This window comes from Hemicordylus capensis, chromosome 3, assembly GCF_027244095.1.
Source record: "Hemicordylus capensis ecotype Gifberg chromosome 3, rHemCap1.1.pri, whole genome shotgun sequence".
NCBI classification, from domain to species: Eukaryota; Metazoa; Chordata; class Lepidosauria; order Squamata; family Cordylidae; genus Hemicordylus; species Hemicordylus capensis.
Window position 1 is genome coordinate 119058776 of NC_069659.1, and position 22026 is coordinate 119080801.

Consider the following 22026-nt stretch of genomic DNA (forward strand, 5'->3'; position numbering starts at 1 on the left):
AAAGAAAAATTGGAAGTGAATACATCAGGAGAGTTTGAAAAATCCTCAAGTCGAAACTCAATGGCAGGAACACCATACAAGCCATAAATACCTGGGCTATACCTGTTATCAGATACAGTGCAGGAATAATAGACTGGACCCAGGCAGAGCTAGAGACACTGGATCGTAAGACCAGGAAAATAATAACCATCAATCATGCTCTGCAACCCCGCTGTGATGTCGATAGCAGGGGCGTATCTAGGGTGGGGCAGGCAGGGATATTATTTCTTGTTAACAAGAAATAATATTATGCACACACGTGGTGTGTGTGCTTCGGTGGGAGACCAGTTCTCATCAGCTTGCCAGGCCAGGGGCAGGTAGGTGTGGAAGGGAGGATGGAAGGGGGATGGAGGGAGGGATGGGGGGGAAAACATGCAGACACCACACTACAGCAAGCATCCATCCATCCACACACACAGACAGTACTAACATCTATCCACACAGACACAACAGGAACAGCCTACACACACACACACACACACACACACACACACACACACACACACACACACCTTTCTCACAAGACAAGTACAAGCAGCACAGACACAGACCCAATTCCCTCCCCTCCCCCCAAAGAACCCAGACAATCAAACAATCAATCAATCAATCAATCAATCAATCAATATGTTGTGTTGACAAGTAAAGTTCTATGATTATAATTTGTTAGTCAACATCAACAATAACCATAATCAACAACATGAGAATTCATTCAGCAAGCATTAAAAAGATATTAAATACATTTTTAATGAAAACCAACTCCTCACATGATTTCTTTGATAACATATTTTAAAAAATCAATACTTTTGGAGTCTTCATTTGTTTACAAGTATGATTTTCAATATGTTTGGAGGGTTGATTAACAGAACATTTTTGCAAATTATTATTTACATATTTACAGAACGTGTACCCGCGCTGCCGGTGCTAGTCTGGTGGTATTATTGTGGGGCTGCACTACTTTTAGGTGTGTGTGCCGTGCCCACGCCAGGCCCCTGAATGCTGACAGGTGGAGATAAGGGCTTGTTGTGGTCAGCACTGGGTTTCTTACGTGGACGTGGGCGTGTATAAACGTTTGGCCAGTTGGAGCATCAGTAGTAGGCATGCTGCAACTTGGCTGGCACGGCTCAGCATCTGTCACATCAGCTCAGCTTGAGGTGGAAGGGGGAAGGGTAGGGATGAGCAGAGGATGAGCCAGGCAGGTGGCCAACCATGGGGCAACCACGGTAATCACTCAACCAGCTCAACCTCCAGCTCAGGGTAGCCCAGAAGGGGGAGATTGACCTTAAGAAAGACCAACTGCTCCACCAGACCAGCGTCCAACTGGGAGCAAGAGGGTGTCACCACGTGCCCGACTCGTGAAAACACCCGCTCACTCTGGACACTGGTTGGGGGGCAGGAGAGGAGGTGCACAGCAACCACCACCAGGTCCGGCCAGACTTGGCGGCAGGTCACCCAGAACTGTACGAGGTCCATCAAGCTGTCTTCCTCCACAGGCTCCTCCAAGTACTGGGCAATGCATTGCTCAGCACTGGAGGACCTGGCAGGTCAAGCCTCCCGCACACCAGGCAAGGCGCCAAGGCACACCTGCTGAAACCACTGGGCGGATTTCGCGGCGGGAGCAAGTGTCTGCTGCATTGGCGCTGCCTGGGATGCCACACTGCTGGACTGGGAAGAGGAAGGGGAAGCTGATGCTGCCTGGCCGCCCACACTGCTGCTGGATGTGGGTCACTCTGGGGGAGACGCACCCGCATCACTGCCACCCTACTAGTCTCTCCTGGTCCTAGCGACCTCCTCCTCCCTAACTTTCTGGACCAGGAGGTCCCTCCACCCGGGCAAGTCACCAGCACTCATGACATTGCCCTTCATGGCCGGGTTGCAGAGACAAGCGAGGACATACTCCTCCCTGCTACCCAACTCACCAACAAGCTGCTTGGCCACCCCAGACTTCAGCCTTCCAGCCAGATCATGACCCTCTGGCGTGGTCAGAGAAGTCTGGAGTTCGCCCATCAGCTTCTCCAGACCCAGAGCTGTGGGCAGCACCTGGCTCAAGGGAGTGGTGTCGGCACACAAGCCCTTCATGGCAATCTGGAAGGGCTCGAGTACCGAAACTGCCTCGGACATCTGCTTCCACTCTGCATTCAAGAGGTCACAGACAGCCAAGGACTCATCCCTCGCCAGGGCACCAAGAGCTCTCTCCTGCTCCAGCAGGCGCTGGAAAAGGAGGGAGGTGGAGTTCCACCGTGTCTCTACATCCGTTGGGATGAGATGATGAGGAAGCCCGAGGTCATCCTGCTTCTCACAAAGCAGGTGCCTGGACTTCTCGCTGAGGTGGAAATGGCCAGCCAGCTTGCAAGCCTTCTCAACAAGCGTGGCCATGGCAGCAACAGCACCTTGAAGGGGGCAGGCCTGGGAGGACGCCTTAAGCTCCTTAAGGCCGAGGGCGTCCCTCATTGGCCCCATTGTCTGTGACAATGAAGCTGTGGGAGAGGTGTGGACACCTGCCAATCCACTCCTCTATCTGGTGGTCGAGTACGGCTGCCACCTCTTCCATGGTGTGCCTTATGTCCATGGTCTCCATGTGCAGAACGGCCCACCTGTGCCTTAGTGCAGTGGGAGACCCGCTGGAGCCAGAGGCAGTGCCCATGGAGGTCCCCTCTCTCTCCGGGCCCCACCAGTGGGAAGTGAGGGCCAGGAAAGCAGCGTGCATCCCACTGACACTGGTCCAGAGGTCAGTCGTGAAATGCACACTGGTGCTAGCCAGGGCCGCACGCAGCCTGGCTGACATGAGCTCCCTGCACCAGCGGTACAGGGAGGGGACCACGTTCCAGCTGAACGTGGTCCTTGAGAAGATGATGTAATCAGGAGCAAGGTACTGGAGAATCTGGTGGAAGCCGGAGTTCTCGACCACCTGAAACAGCTTGTCATCAGTGGAAATCATCTCCCCTATGAGGCAGGTGAGGTGATGATGGTCCACACGAACAGTACGCTTACTGCCAGACACCTGTGTCCACCACTGGACTGGCAGTGTAGCCTGCTTTTTGGATGGTGCAGGCACACTGCCCTTGTCCGCCCTAGTGGCAGGAGCACCAGGCACACTAGCGCTGCCAGCGGGGCCAAGGAGAGCTGAATGATGACAATCCATGTGTCTCCACATGGGCATCGTACCCAGGTGCTTGGGATCCTTGCCCTAACTGACCTGCTCCTTGCAGTGGGCACAGTTGGGGCATTTTCAGGGATCTCAAAATGCCGCCAGACATCGCTGCCCTTTGCCTCCTGCATCCTGGGTGGCTGCAGTCCTGCGGTGGGGGGCTGCCGCTGCCTGCCCACTGCTGCCACCCAACCCCCTTCTGCCCCACGTGGAAGAGGAAGGGCCTGGCTCCACTGGCAGAGGAGAGGCAGGCCTCTCCACTACCTCAGCAGACCTTTCCTCGTTGGAGCCCGAGTGATGGGAACACCACCGCTGGATGCCACCATGACTGCCCGGGCTTCATGGGGGGGGGGCACTGAGTGGTGAAATGATAGGGGAAAGGGCCCCAAGAGGGAAGAAGAACCTGGCTGCATCACTGCCAGCCGTAATGTCCTCCCTGCCCTCTGTCTGCTCCCCCACATCAGCAGTCTCCTCCACCACCACTGTCGGCGCCCCAGCAGCACCTGGCACCGAGGGACCCACCACAGCCCTAGTGCCTCTGCCTAAGCCTTGGCCAGCAGCAGGCTGGCGGAAGTCCAGCCTGCACACAAACCCCTCAGCTGGGGCAAAGAATTCTGCAATGGGGAGGAGGACTGGGGCATCCTCAGGCTTGTCCCTGTGTCCTCTCCTTCTCTGCCCCACAGCCGCAGGCACAGCCCACCCCCAGCTTCTTCCACTTCTGCCTGGCAACCTTATGCAAGGCCTGGCCTGAACACGGTGCTCGCGTTGCTCAGACATAGTAAAGGTGGGAGACTGTAGGAGAAAGGCTGGAAAGGGGGAGAAAAATACTTTGGGAGAAGGGGAAGGGGCAAAAAAGGCCAATTAATTGAAAGGCGGGAGGGAATTTTTAGGGGAAAAGCCAATTGGGGAAGGGAAGACTTTGAGCGGTGGGGGGGGGGAGGCCAATTGAGGTGAGGTGAGGGAAACCTTTTGGTTTAGGTTGGAAAAGCCAATTGGGGAGGGGGTGTTGAAATTTAAATAAAGGGGGGAACCCTGGGTGGTTGGCACAGGCAGTTAGGTGGAGTAGTTGGGGGGGGGAGTTTTTTTATGGGGAAAATAGAATGGGGGGTGAGAATTAGGACACAGCACCTACCGGGGAGGGATGGAGTCAAAGCTTGGGGAACCTGAAAATCAATCGAAACCCTTCTTTAGTAAATAGTGTAGTTTAAGATTTTGGGCATGGGCAACAATTTAATTGCTAAGCCTACCTAGCCTATTTTAAAAGGCCCCTGTAACAAAACCCACCCACTCCACCAAAAGCAAGCAAGCAATACATACAATAGCAATCATCAACATAATAATAATAGCAATAGCCGGGGGAGGACTGCAAAAAAAGAAACAACCTGCAAAATAAGCAACAATTTCTTCGAGCAAACAACACAACAGTACATTTCAAAATATCCCTCCCCACACCCAAATGCATTGCAAAATAAAGGAGTCCCTATTTAAAACCACCAACTAGGGAAGGGGAAAACAAAAGGTGCACACATGCACACGCATACACTCACCACTCTTCTTCCAGTCCTTCTTCTGCTGCATACTGCTGGTCAGACGCGCAAACCAGCCACCCCCTGGGCTGGTACACAGATAGGGTGGGCACAGGCAGCCAGGGTGGTCAAGGTTGAGAGGGGCACTGGACAGAATGAGGAGCCACTATTTGTGACTCATCCACCCCCAAGCAGCAACAAATAAAATGATATATATATGTATACACACACACACACACACACACACACACACACACACACACACACATATATATATATAACCGATGGCAGGTTCTGTGGGCTGCAGCTGTGGGAATGAAAGAAGGAAAGGAGACAGGAAGAGACTAGAGCAGAGCAGACAGTAAGAGAGTGAAGGAAGAGAGAGCAGAGGAGGAGTTAGGAGAGGGAGAGAGAGAGAGAGCAAGCGCAGCACAGAGAGGGAGGGTAAGTAGAGGTGATGTAGCAGGGAGTGGGGGTGTTAGGAGAGAAAGGGGGCAGCAGGCCCAAGGGGGCAGAGAGAGGGAGGTGAGTGGGGGTGATGTAGCAGAGAGTGGGGGTGTTAGGAGGAAGGCGGCAGCAGGCCCAAGGGGGCAGAGGGAGGGGGCAGCAGGCTCAAGGGCCACACAGGGGGGCGAGTGGGGGAATCTGGATGGGAAGGGGAGTTTGGCAGAGCAGGAGCAGGAGTGGGGGGCACCAGGCCCCAAGGGGCACAAAATAAATCAACAACAAGTCAAGTCAACAACAAAAACCAGGAGTGACCCAACAAGAGCAAAAGTGCAAAACCCCAGGAAATAATGGACAACAACAGAGCAAACAAACTCTTAAATAATATTAATAAGATAAATCAATCAAATCAGAGCACACACAGCAGAAATTAATATTTTTCAAATAATCAAAATTCTTCAAAAACCAACCCAGACAAATGGGCACAGACTAGGAGGGGGGCAGTGGGGGGAATCTGGATGGGAGGGAGGATGGCAGAAGGAAGGGGGCAGCAGGCCCAGAAGGGGCACACAAAAATCAATAATTAAATCCACACAGCAATAAATATATAGCACAGCAAGCAATAATCAGGAATCAACAATAATCAATAAAAATAAACCCAGCAGAAGAAAAATCAATCAAATGCAAAGCAAAAACAGGGAGGGAGGGGGTTCCAGAGGGGCAGATGGCACAGGAGGAGGTGGCCAGGGGAGACCAGGCCAGGCTGCAGGGCCTAGGCCCCGGGGGTCAGCCAGGGACTGGCTTGGGATGGGATCCAGGCAGGGGATGGGATGGCAGGGAGGGAGGTAGGAACAACAAGAATTTAAAAAGAGCACACAAAAACAAAAACAAAATCAAAGCAAAAATAAATCAGCAGGAAAAGAGATGAACAAGAAGAGAGGCAGGGTAAAATTAATGAAATCAATGCAGATGGATAGGGTGGGGGTGCAGGTGGGGTGGGGAGTAAGGCCTAGGGCCCTGGCCAAATAATAAAGGAATGAAAGACTGAATGAATGAGAGAGAGACAACACAACAACAATAATAGATGGGGAAAGAAGCTATAAAATAACACAGACACAGAGCACAGAATGGACAAAAGAAAGAGCAGGAGGACAGACACAGTCAAGGACTCACACAGACACCAGCTAGTCAGCACAGCAAGGTTCAGATGATTCCACAACTGCAGCCAAAGAGAATTTTCCAGGCCAGAGGCTTGGCTTAAATAGGTTTGAAACTCCCTTCTTTGGGAGCCCCCACCTTTACACTCCCCTCCCCCCAGCCAACAGGGTGCCAGCTCTCAAACAGTGGCACACTCAACAGCCTACCAGAGCGCAAGACTCATTCTGGCCAATCAAATGATCAATAGCCCAGCCAATGCAAAGTCTGAAAAATAGGCTCACAAAATGGAGACCAGGAGCAAAAGTAAACAATGTTGCACAAAATGGAGAACAGACACACTAAATAGCAAAAATAGACCCTAGGCACTCCATAGCATGTCCGAACCAGTTCGAACCAAACCAGTTCGGATTTGTTTTGAACTCGGACCAGAAGGGCAAAACTATAGCCCTGTCTAGTCCGAGTTCGAATCTTTGAACCGAACCGGTTCGAACTCGAACCGGTTTGCACATCCCTAGTCAAATGTTTCTGCAGAACAGCGGTACATAAATAAAAAAGAAAAATAGCCTAAAGTAACTCCACATCATAATGGGTCTAAGCAGGATGGTATAAACCAGTGTGGTGTAGTGATTAGAGTGTTGGACTAGGACTGGGGAGACTTGAGTTCAAATCCCCATTCAGCCATGAGACTTGCTAGGAGACTCTGGGCCAGTCACCTCTCTCTCAGCCTAACCTACCTTCACAAGGTTGTTGTGAGGAGAAACCTAACTATGTGTACTGCTCTGGGCTCCTTGGAGGAAGGGTGGAATTTAAATGTTAAAATAAAATAAAGACAGAGCTAAAAGTTGTTTGTTTTGCTGTCAGCTTTAGATGTTCACCCAAATCAACATCATGCTGTTAAGGGCCGAGGCATTTTACAGAAAAAACTATCTATATCTATATCTATATCTATATCTATATCTATATCTATACACACACACACACACACACACCGCAAACTACTTGTTCTTCTCAGGTCAAATCAGAAATGCATTTCTTCCATTTGAAATTCAGAAACCATTTGCACATAACTTGGAACAAATTGGTATTATATATGCAAGTTCTATCTACCTCTTGGCATAGTTGATTGTTCAAGATGGGCAACCAACCTCTTTGTATGCTCACATTTGCCAAGGAATGCTGATAAGCAAGGGCAGCACAGACTCCTCAATTTGCTAATTGGTTTGAGTCTTCCAACATTTTTTTAAACCACTTCTACAGCTCTAGGAAGCTCATTTCTATTGAAACAATGCCCAGTTTAAACAGAAAATTATTTAGCAACTAGGAACAAAATGTCTTCAAGAAGCGCTTTTATTTTAGATTCATTTGAGCACCCTAGTAAAATGCACCTGAAGGGCCATGTCAAAAAGAAAGCATGAGTTGGTTATACATTAGAAATTAACTTGCATTATTTTAAAACTATGAAGTTTTATAAGCTACTGTCTACTTTGTCAAATGCACAAGTGAAACTATTAAGAACAGCCACTTTGATTGAGTAATTGTAAAAATGTTCTTTCTGTGCCTCAGTCTAATAGTTCCACACAAGCATATCAGCTGTCTCCTCTCCAGGGATATGCAGTGTGTGTGTGTGTGTGTGTGTGTGTGTGTGTGTGTGTGTGAGAGAGAGAGAGAGAGAGAGAGAGAGAGAGAGAGAGAGAGCAAGCATTCCACACGTTTAGACTCACATACATGGAATAACTTAAATAAGTATGCTTAACCTGCACAGGAAAGAGCATTTCAGCGACAGTCACAAGTGGTGACTGTTCTTTAAATCAAACATTTGAAGGTAGCTATTGGAAGTTTTACAATCAATGTAATTGTCCCTGTCCCTAACAGGGCTGGCTCACCCAGGAGGCAAGGTCAGGCAACAGTCTCTGGTGGTGAGTGCACCATGAGGTGGTGTCGTGACATGATCGGGACAGATCCCCTTGCACAAGAATATTGTATTTTGAGGAGGAAAGAAATGTAATGTCTGTGTCAGGTTCTCAGCCATGAAATGTAGTGCAATGCATGCGTCAGTGCCTGTGTAGAAGACACCGGTCAGCCATCTTGCTTGAGAGTTAGTGGCTCATAGAAAGCATCCTCTCATTTCTGCAGAGCTCGTTTTGGTTAGTTATATAATTAGCTGCATCACCTTATCAGCGTTCTGTGTAGGAACCTTGCTCATTATATTGTCTCTCTCTGTGCACCTGTGTTTGCCATGCTTTGCTCATGTGTGTTTATACAACAGCAGGTGAAGCTTATTTGTAAGCAACTATAAAAGGCAGCCCTTTTAGAGTGCTAACTGGACCTCACCGAAGGACTAGCACCCAAAGTGCCTCGGACCCCTCCAGAGCCCATCCCCTATGCAATGGGATCCTCAGTAGAGTGTGTGTTTCGAGGGATGTACACCTTTTACCCCTTTATCTTTCTCTGATTAAATGACATCTATTCACCTTCCATCTGTATGCATGTCTCTTCATCTCTGATTCAAGAAAAGAACTGTGCCTGCTGGCACAACGGGTGGCAAACATGGGCCTCCCACCACAACCTCCCAGGCATCACCCACCAGTGTGGGGCTACTGCCCTTGCCTCACCTCCTTCTCTGCATGGCCTTGGTTTTTCTGACCCTCTTTACAGGCCGGCAGCCTGTCTTCCTTGTGGACCCCCAGCACCAGCACCTCACAGCCCAGATGCCTTCTTCTTCCCCCCTCAACACTGGTCCTCTAGGGTGAGCTCAGCTCAGCTGTAATATGGAACACTGCATATAACAAAGGATTACTTTCTCAATATATGATGTATTATTAAATGAGAAATAGAATTGTACCTTATTATATTAAAAAAGATGGGCACAAGACTTAGACCATGAAATCACTTACAATCAATGGAAAAATATCTGGAAGTCCTACTCAATGCTTTCTTCTTCTTTAAACAAACAAAGAGGAAAATTATAAATTATTAACTGGATGGCATCTTTCCCCCTCAAACCTAGCTGCAACAAATCCAGATATGCCCCACTTGTGTCGGAAAGGCTGCAGGCTCTTTCTATCACTAATGGTGGTTTTGTTCATTTATATAGAAGTTTTGGCTACAAGTACACAAACATATTAAAGCAATATGTTAATATGAATTATTTATTGGACTTACCGCTACAGTCTCAACTCATCACTTCAAACAAAGAACTCTTTAGCCTCCTATATCAGCAAAATTTGTCACTGCCTCATATTGGAAGGTTAAAAAAGCACATTTCAATTAGAGCATGGTTCAACAGAATATTTGAACCATGTTTCCTCTGTTTACCTGTGCTGCTGGGGGCAGGGTGGAGATTCATCTGCGCTGCATCTGGCAACACTGGTTGTGTGGGTGTGTGTTTTGTGTGCCTTCAGGATTACGAGTGGGCATCTGGGGGGAAAGGAGCATTGGTCACTCACCGTGAATGCTTCTTCTAGCTGCTGTTGTGGAAGACATTTCGTGTGGCTTATCATCCCGAGCTCAGTCCAGAGAGGCAGGACTATGTAAATAAGCTACCAAGCCTATAAAAGCCTTGGGAGGATAGCCCCTCCCAGTTTAAGTAGGCAAGCTAAGCTTCTAGAAAGGAAGAAGTACAAGTTGTAGTTAATACAGTTATTAGAATAGAAAAAAACAAGTCCCAGAAGCCTGGATGTCCCGGGTGCGTCGAGATGTCTTCCACAACAGCAGCTAGAAGAAGCTGTGAGTGACCAATGCGGTGAGTGACCAATGCTCCTTTCTCAGCTGCTGTGGGAAGACATCTTGTGTGGGACATGCCACAGCTGATAGACCCTGGGAGGGAGACATCATGGCTACTGGGAAGGAAGAACATGCTGGAGAACACGCCTGCCAAATGCAGCCTGAGAAGAAAGCAGCAAATCAATTTTATAATGTTTTGTGAAGGTCGATGGAGAGGACCAAGTAGCTGCCCGGCATATTCCCTCCAAAGGTGCGTTGGTAGAAAACGCCACTGTTGTGGCTGCTGTTCTGGTGGAATGTGCTGTGATCGTCAAGGGTGTTGGCAGGTGTTGAACCTCATAAGCCAATGCAATACATGCTCTAATCCAGTGGGCTAATGTGGCTGACAATACCCACTGGCCCATGGTGGAAGGCAAGTATGACACAAAAAGCGAGTCTGTGACTCTAAAGGCTTCAGTTCTGGATAGATAAGTTCTCAAACAGTGTCTGACATCCCATTTATGCCAGTCTTTTTCCTTGGGATGTGACGGCTTTGGACAGAACGACAGTAATATCAAATTTTGCGATCTGTGGAAAATAGAAGCGACTTTAGGGAGCACCAAAGGATCTGGAATCAGAGTAACTGAATCCGCCAAAAATATACAGAACTTGGGGTGAGCTGAAAGAGACTTGAGTTCTGAAATCCTTCTGGCTGAAGTAATCGCTACTAGAAAGGCCAATTTCATGGACAGAATGCGTAAAGGAATGGAACGTATGGGCTCAAAGGGAGGGGCGTGAAGCACCCTCAGCACCTTGTGAAGGTCCCATGTCGGAAACCTGTGAATCACCGGTGGAGAAATAAGTGTAGCACCTCTCAGAAATCTTTTCAAATTGGGGTGAGAAGATAGATTCTTTCCCTTGAATGATGCCAGGAGATGGCTTATCGCTGCTGCATGGCGTTTGATTGTGTTCACGCTGAGACCTTTGTCCAAACTATCCTGTAAGAATGCCATAAGTTCTGGCAAGGAACATGTGTTTGGAGATTGCTTACGTCTACCGCACCAACGAAGGAATACTCTCCATGTGGATTGGTATATTCGGTTTGTTGATGACCGTCTAGATGCCAAAATAGTGTTCAGGACGTTTGGTTCATATCCCTGGCGACTGAGGATGTTGTGCTCAGTTGCCAAGAGGCAAGCTTGAACCAGCTGGGATTGTGGTGCAGAATTGGCCCCTGGCTGAGAAGATCGTCCATGTCCGGAAGGAAAAAGGGACTGTCCACCGCGAGATGTAGAATCTCGGTAAACCATGAGCGGCGGGGCCAATACAGTGCAACCAACAGAACCTGTGCTTGCAACAGATGAATGTGCCGCAACAGCCTGCTCAGAAGAGGAACCGGAGGAAAGGCATACAACAGCCCTGGCGGCCACGGGGCTGACATGGCATCCACTGCTTCTGCCTGATGATATGGGAATCGAGCGAAGAAGCGTGGTAGTTGGTTGGTGAGACTGGACGCAAAGAGATCTACAAGTTATAAACTGTTACTTCTGGAGAAGACAAGAGAGGAAGTGGCTAAAACGACCATGATAAAGTGGGGTCAAGATGTGGGGCATAATATAGAAATGGCAGCCTGGGAAAAGTTATGGAAAACTGATTTAAAATTTACTTCACGCTATGCTTTAAAAGAAAATTATTATAAAATGATGTATAGATGGTACTTGACACCAAAAAAATTGGCATTGATGTATAAAAATGTTTCAAACAAATGTTGGAAGTGTGGACATTCTGAAGGTACTTTTTTTCATATGTGGTGGACCTGTGGGAAGGCTAAGGCCTATTGGGATATGATATATAATGAGTTAAAGAAATGTTTAAAATGACATTTCCTAAGAAGCCAGAATCCTTCCTACTGGGAATAACACAAGGTTTAATTTCTACAAATAATTTAACATTCTTCATGTATGCTTCTACGGTGGCCAGAATAATATACACACAAAAATGGAAGAGCAATCTTCAAAAGAAGATTGGCTGATAAAAATTTTGGAATATGCGGAGATGGCAAAACCTACAACACTGATAAGAGACCAAAACTTAGAATGTTTCAAAGAAGGTGTCGCCTCCTGGTGGAGTGCTTGAGACCTGGTTCCCCCCTGTCTGTTGACATGCACCTTGGCTGTCATGTTGTCTGTACGGATTAGAATATCCTTTCCCCGTACCAGAGGCTTGAAGGCCAATAGAGCCAAACGAATATCCCTCAGTTCGAGCCAATTCATGCTGTGTTTTCTCTCTTCCGAGGTCCAAGTGCCCTGAGCTGATTTGGACAAGCAGTGAGCCCCCCAGCCGTGAAGGCCGGCATCTGTTGTTAAGATGATTCTGGGTGGATCTAGGAACGGTCTCCCCCTGTTCAGGTTGTGAGGAGTCAGCCACCACCCCAGAGAATCCTGCACATGACGTGGCAGAGAGACCCTCCTGTGACTCTTGCTCGCGATGTCTTCCTGGAAGGGCAGTAAGAAACATTGTAAGGGGCGAAGGTGGAAACGCACCCTGGAAACAGCTTCCAGAGTTGCCACCATCAGACCCAATAGTTGGGCAAGGGTTCTGACTGGAATATTTTGAAGCAATAGTACTTCTTGTATTAGGCCCATGATCTTCTGTTTGCGTTCCTCTGGAAGAAAAAGCTTGCCCTGTATCATGTCGATGATGACCCCCAGGTGCTGCAGTCGAGTAGCTGGAGATAGGTGAATTTTGGCTTTATTCACTATAAAGCCATGAGAGTCCAGGGCATCCAAGGTGATGTTGATGTCCCTTTTTGGAGTCTCTTTTGACTGAACGAGAAGATCATCCAAATAAAAGAACAGTCTGACCTTTTGAAGTCGAATGTGGGCTACCAGGGGGGCCATTATTTTCATGAAAATCCTTGGCACCGATGAAAGGCTGAAGGGCATTGCTGCATACTGGTAATGGTGCCCCTGGTAACAAAAACGAAGCAGATGTCTCGATCGATGATGAATTGGTACGTGGAGGTAGGCCTCTGTCAAGTCGATGGATGACAATAGATCCCTGTGATGTAGGTTCTCTGCAATAGAATGCAGAGTTTCCATGTGAAATTTTCTTTTCCGTACCCAGTGGTTGAGATATTTCAGATCTAATACTGCCCTGAAAGTACCGTCTCTTTTGGGCACAGTAAATAAGATTGAGTAAATTCCGCAATGAAGCTGATCCTGAGGAAATGGTTCTATGGCAGAGATGGCCAGAAGGTGCCTGCTGGCCTGCTGCATGGCTGAGTGTTTCAGATGGGACTTGGACTGAGGAGTAGGCATGAACGTGTCCCTGGACCAGGAGGTTAGTTTGATTTCTCAGCCATGTAGCACCATCTGCAGGACCCACTGCTCTGACACAGAGCCCTCCCAAGCATGAAAGAATTGAGAGAGGTGACCTCCTACTCCAGACAAGTCACAAGGTTTGACGGGGCTTGGCTTGTTGTCCAAACTGATTCTGCTTGGAGGCAGACTTGTTAAACTGTGGTCTATTCCAATTGTTGCGTCGGTTCATATTGTCTCTGCCCCTATCATTGTTACGCAAGTAGGGACGAAAGGACCAAAAGGGCTGATTAGTCCTTTTGTATGGCCACTTGTCCTCCTTCCTTGTGGTTGAAGGAAGGACCTTTTTCCTGTCCTTTGTCTCAGTTAGGATGTCCTTGAGGACCTCATCTCCAAAATGTTTGGTTGCCATAAAGGGAACCGCGGATAGATTGGATCTAGACGCAGCGTCCACCTGCCAATGCTTTAGCCAAAGCGTTCGTCTGGGTACCACATTATTTGCTGTTGCCCGGGCACCAAAACGCACGGAATCCAACATTGCATCCACTATGAACACTTGAGACTTTTGTAATTTCAGTGCAATTTGTCTCTGCCTGGATGGTTCGGGTGGAGGAGATTGCAACAGTTTGTCTGTCCAAAGCAGAGATGCTCTTGAGATGATAGAGGCAGCTATAGAAGCCCGCACTGAGAGTGATACACACTCATTCTTTTTCAGATGAAACTCCAGCTTCTTTTCCGTTGGGTCCTTCAGAACAGACTCCCCTTCCTGGGGAAGTACCGCCCCCGATGTGAGGGCTGCGACATGTGCATCAACTGGAGGAATCTGAAAAAAATTGCTAGCCCCGGTGGAGAATGCATAGTGCTTGTTCGCCAAAGATGTAGTCTTTTTCTGGATAGCGGGTGCCTGCCATTCTTGTTTCAAAACCTCAGAGAAAGTCTCAGGTAAAGGGAACAGAAACTCAGGTGTAAATGTAGTCGGAAGCACCAGAGATTCCCTTGTTGGGGCTGTATTGTCCTGTAAACCTTCAATTGTTAGACCTAAGGTATGCAAGGCTTTAACAAACAGGTTAGCAAAATCTTCAGCTGGAAACAATCTGCGTGAATAAGGTAAAGGTTCAGCCCTGTTCCCATCCAACCATTCCCCATCCTCCCTGTCTGGATCAGTGGGATCATGACCCAGACCCAAGGGGTCCCCTCCTCCCACAGTGGGACTCTGTGAGATCTGTGGTTGTATGGAGTCAACTGGTCTGTTTGGTCAAGGATCAGGAGAAGCATAGTCTGAGTCCTTGGAAGAATGGACAGGGGAAGGTTGTTTAGGTTTCCTCCTGCGCTCCTTATTTTTGTTGGCTTTATTCTTGTGTGTACTCATGCTTATGACTCTTCTTTCTCCTTTTATGTGAGGGAGAAGAGCAACCAGACCCTGAGGAGTCTGAAGTAAAAGAAGGAGATGATCCGGGGGTGTGTGTGTGCCTTGTACCTGTGGCGCCTCGTGTTCAAATGCTGGCTTTCCAGAGTGGTAGTTATCACAGAGGTAAACCACTGGCGCCTCTCATCGGATATTTCACCCACTGGAGGGGGGCATGGGACAACCGTTTCCCTGGGTGGTTCTGGGGGTTACGCCCCTCCCAGGGAGACCGGCACTCCTTGTCCCTGGCTCACTGGAATCAGTGTAGGGGGGCTGTGAAAATCTACCTGTAGAACAGGCGCCTGAGGTTGCGGTTGGGGTGGCGATTGTTGGGGTGGTTCCACTACAGGGGTTCTCCCGCCTGGGTTGCTCCTAATGGGCTGCTGGGCGATATCTTCCTCCTCCTTGGACACTTCAGAGACCTCAGAGGGGGTCGCTGCGCCCATTGCCGAATCTACCATTGCCTTCCCTCCCGCCGCGGATCTAAGGGGTGCCCTGCCGAGGGCCTGGGCTTGCCGCTCGAGGTCTGCTGAAGGAGAGACTGGGGCCTTGCATTTTCACGCGCTTTTGTCTGCCGCCGCTGCCCCGTCGGAGGTCTGTAGAGCCCTGCTCGTCGTCTCTTGCAGCCGCGCCTGACGAAGGCACAGTGGCCTGGGGCAGGCCGTTTTCTCCAGCCAGTACCTGCACGCAGTGGTGCAGGGACTTTGTTGTTTTTGTTGCCGTTGCCGAGGTAGGCTTTTTTGCTCTAGGCATAATGCCCTGTAAAATGCTAGCTCTTCAAGGCTCCATTAGGCAGGGAAGGGAAAGGCAACAAAAGCGGGAGAAAGAAGTTGAGAGGATTAGCAGTAAGTGACAGGATTGGCAAAATGAGGAGAAGAGAGATCGAGGGTGGGTTTGTTTGTTTGTTTTAAGGCAAAGCTGAGGTAAAAAGGCTTGAAGAGGTTTGAAAGGGAAAGGAACGGAATTACCAGATGTGAAGAGGAAAAAGTCAGGAAAGGCTTGTTCTCTGTCTACTCTGGAGCACTAGCAGGACTAACTAAACTGGGAGGGGCTATCCTCCCAAGGCTTTTATAGGCTTGGTAGCTTAGTTAAATAGTCCTGCCTCTCTGGAGCGAGCTCGGGATGATAACCCACCCGAGATGTCTTCTCACAGCAGCTGAGAAGTTGAACTCTGCCTCCATCGCCCCACACCCACCCTGATAATGTAGGAGGCAGCTAGGCCACAGGATAAACTTAAACTTGTTGCATTGTATCCAATATGTTTATGTATGTACAGGAAGCAATGTCTAATAATGGTAGACCTGGGTAAAGGGTGTTGCTATGCTCCAGAGTGGTTGCTTAGGAGGAAGTATAGCTGTCACTGAAGGATAGTTTGTGTTTTTATCTCAACAGATCACAGATGACTGTTTATATAATGCAGAGGAATACCATACAAATTTTCTATAAAATGAATGATCAAATACCCAAAATAGGGTGTGACTGGACTAAGCTGAGAACCAGTGGGTGAAACAGGGGACAGGCGGACATCATAGATTGGTCCAAGTTCCAGCTAGAGTTCTGAGGGCCAGAGTATACAAAGGGCAGCATAATCAGGAGAGAGTAAGAGATCACTGGGACTTATCATAGGACAGAGAAGTACCCGAGAAAGAACAAGAAAGCTGTTTTCAGGAAAAGGTTAGGAGACTAGGCAAAGGCAAGAGCAAAAATGGGTTTCCTAGAGAGCTTAAATGCTGCTTGGTAGTACTGCTTGAGATTACATTCAAAGAGCTGCTACTTCCACTGCAGGATTCTTCCCTCGCTTCTACAACTTGCAAACAGGAGGTTCTGTCAAGGAGCTAGACCAGAGTGAAGAATTCAGGAACAGCAGAGATCAGAGACCTTCAGCAACACAGAAGCCAAAGACCGTCTTGGAACTGTGATGGGGTGAAGGCTCTGAAGCAACAGACAAGACCCAAGTCAGCAGCACAACAGCTACAAAGAGGCTTGTATTCTCAAAGGCACAGAACATGATACCATCACCCTCAGTACTATGCACTTAAATAACCTTTTTAATATGAAGTTTCATCCTTTATCCAATAAGATTCTATATGTAAACAGCTTGGTTTATTTTAAACCTTATACAGTCTGACTGATTCTTCCACCTCAAACTCTAAATCACCTGCTAGACAAAGGGTTGTAAGATTTCACAAAGCTTTCATTGTCTTGTTCACAGGATTACTGGTGGCAGTGGGGACATAAGTGAAGAGAAATGTGGTTCCTAAGTAGGGTAGTCCTCGCTGGCGGAAAAGGCAGATGTGTAGCAGACAGGATCCTAATAAAAGTAGTGTTTTGGCTTTGGGATTATAAACATTGACATTTTTGACCCTTATACAACAGGAACGTTTATGGAACAGCTCAGCCAACTGTCTTCAAAAGGCTCCACTGACACAAGGGCACTACAACATGGTCAGTAGGTCAATACCTGCAAGGAATGGAGAGGGGGCTCTGTGTTTTGCCATTCTGAATTTCATGAGCCAGCCTCAAGAGATATCTTCTGTTTATCGAAAAAGCTTGCTGGTTCCTATGCAGTTACTACTTTATAATAATTGGTGCCTTGCCAGCTACTCCTATTTTCTTCAGCACCTGCGAGAGCCATTCTACACTGTACAACAGTTGTACAGACAGGATACATTAGAAGAGAGGAAGCACTAGTTGCTGGGTGGGAGTACATGACAAGGATAATAGGGCTCTATGTTTATTCTCCCCTATGCAGACAGAAATAGGCCACTAACCGTACAAGCTGAACAAGAATAAACTTACTCCCGTTTGTCCTGCCCTCCAGTATACTCTAAAATGGCACCAGTACATACCAAGATCTACCTTTCACCATGATGAAAATAGTTCAAACTATTTTGCATGGAATTTAAAGTTGAGAAAATAAGGTAGGTATATCCAAAAAAGTTTTTCCCACATGATCACATAGTGAACTACATGAAAGAACCTTAGTATTAACTGGCTGCTTAGGCAAAGACACATGCGACCACTTCTGCGATCACAGCAATTTGAAAAAGGCCAACTTGAATCACAGCAATGATTTTGGCTGTCCCTGTGGAAGAAGGCAGTTCAAACTAGCAAAGCTTCTGTGCACAGTAGCATATCCTGCTATCACACAGAACAAGTAGCACCTCTGGTCTTTATCAAAAAGCACTTAAGTAAAAATCTGTGATGTGTCTCTCAAAGAGCTTTTAGTTTCGCATCCTTGCAGTGTATTATGACCATCTGTTCTACCATGCGTGGAGAGAATACATGGAGAATTGTTACATGAACTGGACTTTTAAGTTACAGTGGAGAGAAAGAAACACTGACACCCCTCTTAAGTGGGATTTTTAAATACCTTGTTGCAGTTGTAGTTTTAAACACAGAGAAGACACATTAAGTTCTCAACACCAGAATCTTTCCTAATTTTAAGAGCAGCTACACATGAAGGCTTATATTCAGCTATGAGTCTTCCTTTTTATTTCTATGCATTGATAGGATACAACATAGTATATTTGACACACTGTGTGCTGAAACACAATAAAGAAATTAAAGGTTAAATTTCATCAGTATCCTGTAATATTAACACATTTAACTATTTTGTACAAACAAATATTTACACTAAGGCTAACAAATGCTTGTTTATTAAGAAGCTTCAAATCCAAAGACCAAAATACAGTTGAGGGTTCTAGGACCTATGTTCAAGAAAATCCAATCAGATAAGATTATACCAAAATCTCGCACCCAAATAGCAACAATCCACAAATTTGAGGGCCTGTTTACATAGCAACACAATTGCACAGGCTGCTTTTTACAGTAGTCAGGCCACTGATAGAACTCCATGGGCATTCACATGAGTATGTCCACCTCCATAGGATTGCAAAACCTCACAAGCCAGATGACTGGCCTGTACAATATATGAAAAGCACCCAGAGTCTGAAGAAGCCTGTTTCCAAATCTTCTAAAAGTTAACTTATTAAGCTCATACCCTGATTTCCAACTTAAGATGATGGGGTACTATTACTGTAAGGCAGAGATCCTCAATGTTGGGCCCCCAGATGTTAGTGGACTTCAACTCCCATAATCCCAAGCCCCAGTGGCCTTTGGTTGGGGATTATGGGAGTTGAAGTCCAATAACATCTGGGGGCCCAACGTTGAGGATCCCTGTTTAGAGGATTCGTTCACACAAGTCAGCTATCCTAATGCTTGTGTTTGAGGGTGCAAGTTTAGTTACCAGAATACATTTTGATGTCTGAAATTACTACTACAAGGGAAATAAATTTCTGGGCAATGAAGTACTCTGGGTTAACGTGTTTCCCTGTGAATTGGGGGGTGGTGTAGTGGTGGTGGCCTGAATTCACAAGTAAAAAGCCCTGGTAAGATTAATGGGGCTTATCAAGCAGAATTGCCATAGGATTAGGATGTACCTGGGTTAGTGTGAACCTTCAGGCTCATCTACTTGCTTTCCCTATTTAAAAAAACTCACTTTAAATTGATTTTTGTTGGCATGTTTATAAGTTTGACTCTTAGGTGAAGTTTGCTTTGTAAGTGGTTCATTTGCACACTTCAGTCACCATCTGACTGAAGTCATCCAAAACAACTGTAGGCAAAAGTATGTTCAGATCTTTATGTAGATAGGAGCACATACATTCCTAATTTAAATGAAATAACGCCCAATCTGCTTCTCAAACTGAACAGCCCATATCACAGGTTCATTTAGCAGCCACTGTTCATTTCAGAACTGTTGCCAAAGTGATTGTTGTCACTTTGGCATTCTTCATTCCCTAAACTAGCAAGTACACCCTGTTCTTCAGCAATTGTTTATGAAAGCAATTCAAATCATGTATGAGACAAATTAGTCCAAAACCAAGCTATTCAGGCCCTGCCAACATTCCTACAATGGGGAGAGGCAAATGAATTTCGAAAAAGCAATCTGGTCTTTTCCCCCAACCAAAGTAGATCTTGAGGTCGAGATCATGCTAGCACAGCAGTTGCATCTTCTTTCTTCCATCAAGTCTAATTTTTGTCGTAAAAGCTTCATGTAAATGAAGTATGAATTCCAAATGTGGAAATACTTGTGCAATGCCACTTCTGGATTCCCCTTAAGCACAAAGGCAACGTTCTGAGAGTTCAGGCTGAAGCAAACTTATGTTAAAGTGGAACACAGCATGGTTAGTTCTCGTGAAGTCTGTTTCTATTGCATCTATTGCTTTTCCTTACTTGATTTGTATGCAGTTCTATGCATTACCAGTCAATGCAGAGCTTCATTTATCTAGCAGTGAAGGTCATCTAGCGCTAGAATGCAATGTCAGCAAAGCTCTGAAATGAAATGAAATTCACTTATGTCAAGAGAATGACAATGTTAGAGAAACTCCCTTTGTGATGTTAGAATAAAGATACATTTCAATTTTCTCTCATCCTGAAGTAGTGTTGTAACAGTAGCAGTCACGGAGTATGTACAGTTGATTACATTAATAACTTCAGTAGATGGCACGTGGATTCTTTGTGCTATAGTAAGCCTCACAGGCAGCTACATAAGCTGACTCTGGGAAGAAGTCATCATGGTATTCTGCTAAAAACCTGGAAAAACAGAATATGTATGATTAGTTTTGCCATATCTAATGTCTTAGCGTTTGTATTCAAAGTAAGTAATTATTTACAATATCCAACAGTATATCACACACATACCCTTATAGCGGGTCATATATACTAGGAGGTTTTAAAGCCTTTATTGTCACATTTCAGCAAGTCATAAAACTGCATGGTAACATCTGATATTTAAAGTAGTAGTACACAGTATTATATTTTGAATTAGTAATATATGTTTAATTTGAGCAGCTAAACTTCATGAGTTGGCCAGAGACTCAAGCTATTTTCAGACTTATTAACTGAGACCATGTGTTGGTGAAAAAGAGTGTTAATGTGTAACAATCATCTACATATTGTTTCTGCAGCACACAGGTTACCAACCTACTACCTACTGAAGCACCCTTTTCAAACTCAAAACCACAGCAAACTGCACACAGGCAGCAAAAACACCCCCAAGTGCATACCACTAGCAGCCTTGCTTCTGAAGTATAGGTGCTTGAGGGTTGGGGTGGTGGTGGTTTGCCATTACCCCGGAAGTGCTTGGTACACACCTCAGGGACCAACTTCCAGGTTGCACAGAAGCAAGGCGGCTAGCAGTGCATGCATGGGTTTTCTTTGCTGCACGTGCGTGCTATTAGTGAGGATGTCAGCCAGTAAAGGTAAGGCTCCCAACATTCTTTTTTCTTTTCTTTTTTACAAAACCAAACAAGATTGTTTTCATCAGTACTTGTTTTAAAGTATCTTGGATTACTTTACTTTCCTGATTCACAATCAACGTTTCTCTATACAAATCCTTTAAGAAAAGCAAACATTCTTCAGAGATCTTTAACTGATTATACCTGCAGCATCCCACTCGTCTACAGTGGCCAAAAAACCCGCTTGCTACTATATTAACCTGCATATTAGTGCAGACTAGTGGTCATAGACCATTACTGCAGGTAACAATACTTGCTCCTTCTACAAATTGTCTGGTTGTTCACTTAGGGTAAACCCTTCCTGTATCCTACCAAAGACAAAAACCACAGGGCTCTGTGGTGCCAGGAGTCGACACCGACTCAACGGCACACTTTGCCTTTACTTTACACTCAGGGGTACTGATCAAATCTTTTTGCAGTTATGTGACATTTGGAGGAAATATTAATTCAGTAAAAATTTTTTACATTACCAACCAATGTTAATCTTGATTGCCATGTGTGTGAATATTGCATTGGCATGGGCAGCTGGTAAGCCCCCATCCTAAGCACCGGTACATCATGTCTTACAATAGAACCCCAATGGCAATCTCAGGATGAGGGTAGGATGTATATGCTGACAGCCTGTTTGTGCAAATCCTCCCTTTTGTTTGGATGCAGGAATGACTATCACCACTGAAGCAAGCTCTGCAAGTTTCAGATGCATGTGGAACTTGCATAACTAACTATAGAAAAAAGACCCAGGCTCCCCCTTCACATAGCCAATGTGAGCAGAAGATGTACAATTCAGTGATATAGTTTGACAGCTACTTTTAAAGTGAGCAATACCTTAAAATAGATGGGTTGCATGGAAACTAATTAACTTTTAGATAATATCTTATTCTCTAGAATATGGCGAATAGCTGAAGAGAATAGAACTCCCTCACTGTTAAAATTATTGATCTTGAAATTACAAGCTGCTCATGAATGTTTAGGCATATGGTGTTTCAGT

General features: G+C 46.4%; 1 protein-coding gene and 1 long non-coding RNA gene across 10 annotated transcripts in view; one reads left to right on the forward strand and one right to left on the reverse strand.

Annotated features, from left to right (window-relative positions):
* The window catches only part of LOC128350304 (uncharacterized), a 32329-nt gene extending 14211 nt beyond the window's left edge, over positions 1 to 18118 (forward strand). The window contains exons 1-3 of one of the 2 annotated variants that reach the window (XR_008319251.1): positions 14182 to 14276; positions 14736 to 14865; positions 16525 to 18118. This is a non-coding gene — a long non-coding RNA (uncharacterized LOC128350304). Of the gene's footprint in view, positions 1 to 14181; positions 14277 to 14735; positions 14866 to 16524 lie in introns of those variants that run through there. The other variant, XR_008319250.1, reaches the window with a different exon arrangement.
* An 88-nt stretch (positions 18119 to 18206) lies between these two features.
* The window catches only part of MSL3 (MSL complex subunit 3), a 41410-nt gene continuing 37590 nt past the window's right edge, over positions 18207 to 22026 (reverse strand). For all 8 annotated transcript variants that reach the window (XM_053308397.1, XM_053308396.1, XM_053308398.1 and 5 more), the window contains one exon: positions 18207 to 20334. In XM_053308397.1, the coding sequence (XP_053164372.1) occupies positions 20235 to 20334 (100 nt within the window). In that variant the 3' untranslated portion in view covers positions 18207 to 20234. The remainder of the gene's footprint in view (positions 20335 to 22026) is intronic.